The 1,831-nt window shown below is 39.2% G+C and overlaps 1 protein-coding gene across 1 annotated transcript; it reads right to left on the bottom strand.

Moving 5' to 3' along the window:
• Nucleotides 1-584: 584 nt before the first annotated feature.
• St2 (Sulfotransferase 2) lies at nucleotides 585-1,831 on the bottom strand. The gene is made up of 3 exons (XM_017633865.1): nucleotides 1,441-1,831; nucleotides 1,252-1,366; nucleotides 585-1,182 (listed from the first exon to the last, which is right to left on the bottom strand). The coding sequence occupies exons 1-3, from the start codon at nucleotides 1,773-1,775 to the stop codon at nucleotides 637-639; spliced, it is 996 nt and encodes a 331-aa protein (XP_017489354.1). The 5' UTR covers nucleotides 1,776-1,831; the 3' UTR covers nucleotides 585-636.

The following is a 1,831-nucleotide window of genomic DNA, read 5'->3' as shown; positions in this document are numbered from 1 at the left end:
TATGCAGAGTGGCCTCCATTTGGCTCAAAGTTTTGACGGCGATAAAATTAAAAAAGTAACAAGTAATTTTTAAGCAAAAAAACGACTTCGATTCTCATATAAAAATTTAAGATAATCGTTTATTTCTTCATGATCCAATGATCGGATTTATTATATTATTATAACCCTTACTAAGTAGAACTCTCCTTTCTGTGTTGCCGGAAAAGAAGAGCGGAAGTATATTTGCTCAGAACTTCTCTCTGCGTGGTTTCCTTTCATAAATAAAAAAATTTTAGCTTTTTAATTTAATTTGAAGTAACTTACCGCTGATTTTTGGCAATTTTGGCGCATTTTCTTCCATACTCAAAAAAAAATCTGATTAAGAAGTTAAAATTTTTGATCAACATTTCTTAAAATTTGTCGAAGTTTGAAATTTTGATTCACATGTTTCTATATTTTCATGAAAAATAATAAACATTTTTTAACAGAAAAGTAGCCAAAACTTGCTAAAATTTTACTTCCCTATTTACCTACATACATTGGTGCCACCGAATTTTTAAATTAATATTTTGTAAATTTTGCTCCGTACTACATATACTTTTACGTACTAGACGCTGAATATAAAGAAATTATTTATTATCCAAATATTTACTTAAACTACTGATATTCAAATACGAGCTCACTCCCCTCGCAATTTCGCTCGATCCATTCATCGAAACGCTGCGAAGCCTCTGTTGAAAAATAATTTTTCCAATCGCCGATTTGACCTTTCCGAATGAATTTAGCCTCTCCATCGCCATAATTGTGGTCGATATTATTGTTCTGCTCATCGGCGACATTCTTTAACAAAGGCTCCAAATTGACCGCAGGATTCGCCTGCATTTTATCGAATTTCAAATGTTCACAAATGCGCGTCAAGTCCTCGTCGCTGATTTGATAGTCGACATCGAGAAACTTCGCACAACTGCGCACGATTTTCGGCAGATCGCGCTTCATGTCTTCGTATTTCAAAAATAAAATATTTGGCTCATTACGGCGCTGCCAGAAGGGTAAAGCGTGGTTCCAGTAGGAACCCATCGGCGAACGCTCATCCAGAAACAGTTCAAGGAAGTCTTCGAAAGGTCCTTTCAAGCCATGCACCAACTTGCAGTAGTAATAGAAGGAGACGCACAGGTCCTTAGGATTTCGCGCAGTGTATATAATCTGGAAAAAAAGGGTATGCATTTGCTGGAGAAAACGTGTAGATTATTTAATTTTTTAAACTTTTCTTACTTTGGGCTTCACACTGTCGAAACCTCGCGGCAGCAAATCCCATGTTAAATGCGAACGACCGAATCGTGGACGTGACATGTCTCGTACAACGTTAACGGTGTTGCCAATTGAATTTCTTTGGAATTTGTAAAAACAAAACAATTACAGCATATACGCTAAATACTTGCAACGGCTTGGGTTTCCACTTACGAGACCCATTCATGATGATCCTCGCTAAAAAGCGCCGACAGTTCAATCAATGGCGAGCGTAACTGCTGCATCTGCTTGGCGCCCTCAAAGTCCAGTTTGTTGCCTAGCAACCAGACCATCTCCTGTGCCCACGTCGAACCAGTGCGCGGATAGGATATCATCCAAACATCATCTTCGTAAATCGGCAATTCCCGTATGGACTCCGCAATGTTCATGAATTTACGCGGCAGCACCACATGCCCAGGCAGCACCTCAATGAAACACTCCTTCTTGGGAAAGAGCGCATCGATGCGCACGGCAATGTCTTTATCCAATTCTTGAAATGTCAGCTGCATGTCTCAGGCGTGTTTTTGTGATCTCAAGGAGTGCAGACTATGTCACATCCGTTTGC

Source organism: Rhagoletis zephyria, unplaced genomic scaffold, assembly GCF_001687245.7.
Source record: "Rhagoletis zephyria isolate East Lansing unplaced genomic scaffold, Rhagoletis_zephyria_1.1 Rzeph_scaffold_12362, whole genome shotgun sequence".
NCBI classification, from domain to species: Eukaryota; Metazoa; Arthropoda; class Insecta; order Diptera; family Tephritidae; genus Rhagoletis; species Rhagoletis zephyria.
This window is presented reverse-complemented; position numbering and strand designations above follow the sequence as displayed.

What these genes read in the sequence shown, in the direction of transcription:
- St2 (XM_017633865.1), bottom strand. Translation starts at nt 1,775, where the DNA reads ATGCAGCTGACATTTCAAGAATTGGATAAAGACATTGCCGTGCGCATC. An exon ending in GATCATCATGAATGGGTCTC is followed by an intron (nt 1,367 to 1,440) that starts GTAAGTGGAAAC and finishes CAAATTCCAAAG; the next exon opens with AAATTCAATTGGCAACACCG. An exon ending in TCGACAGTGTGAAGCCCAAA is followed by an intron (nt 1,183 to 1,251) that starts GTAAGAAAAGTT and finishes CTTTTTTTCCAG; the next exon opens with ATTATATACACTGCGCGAAA.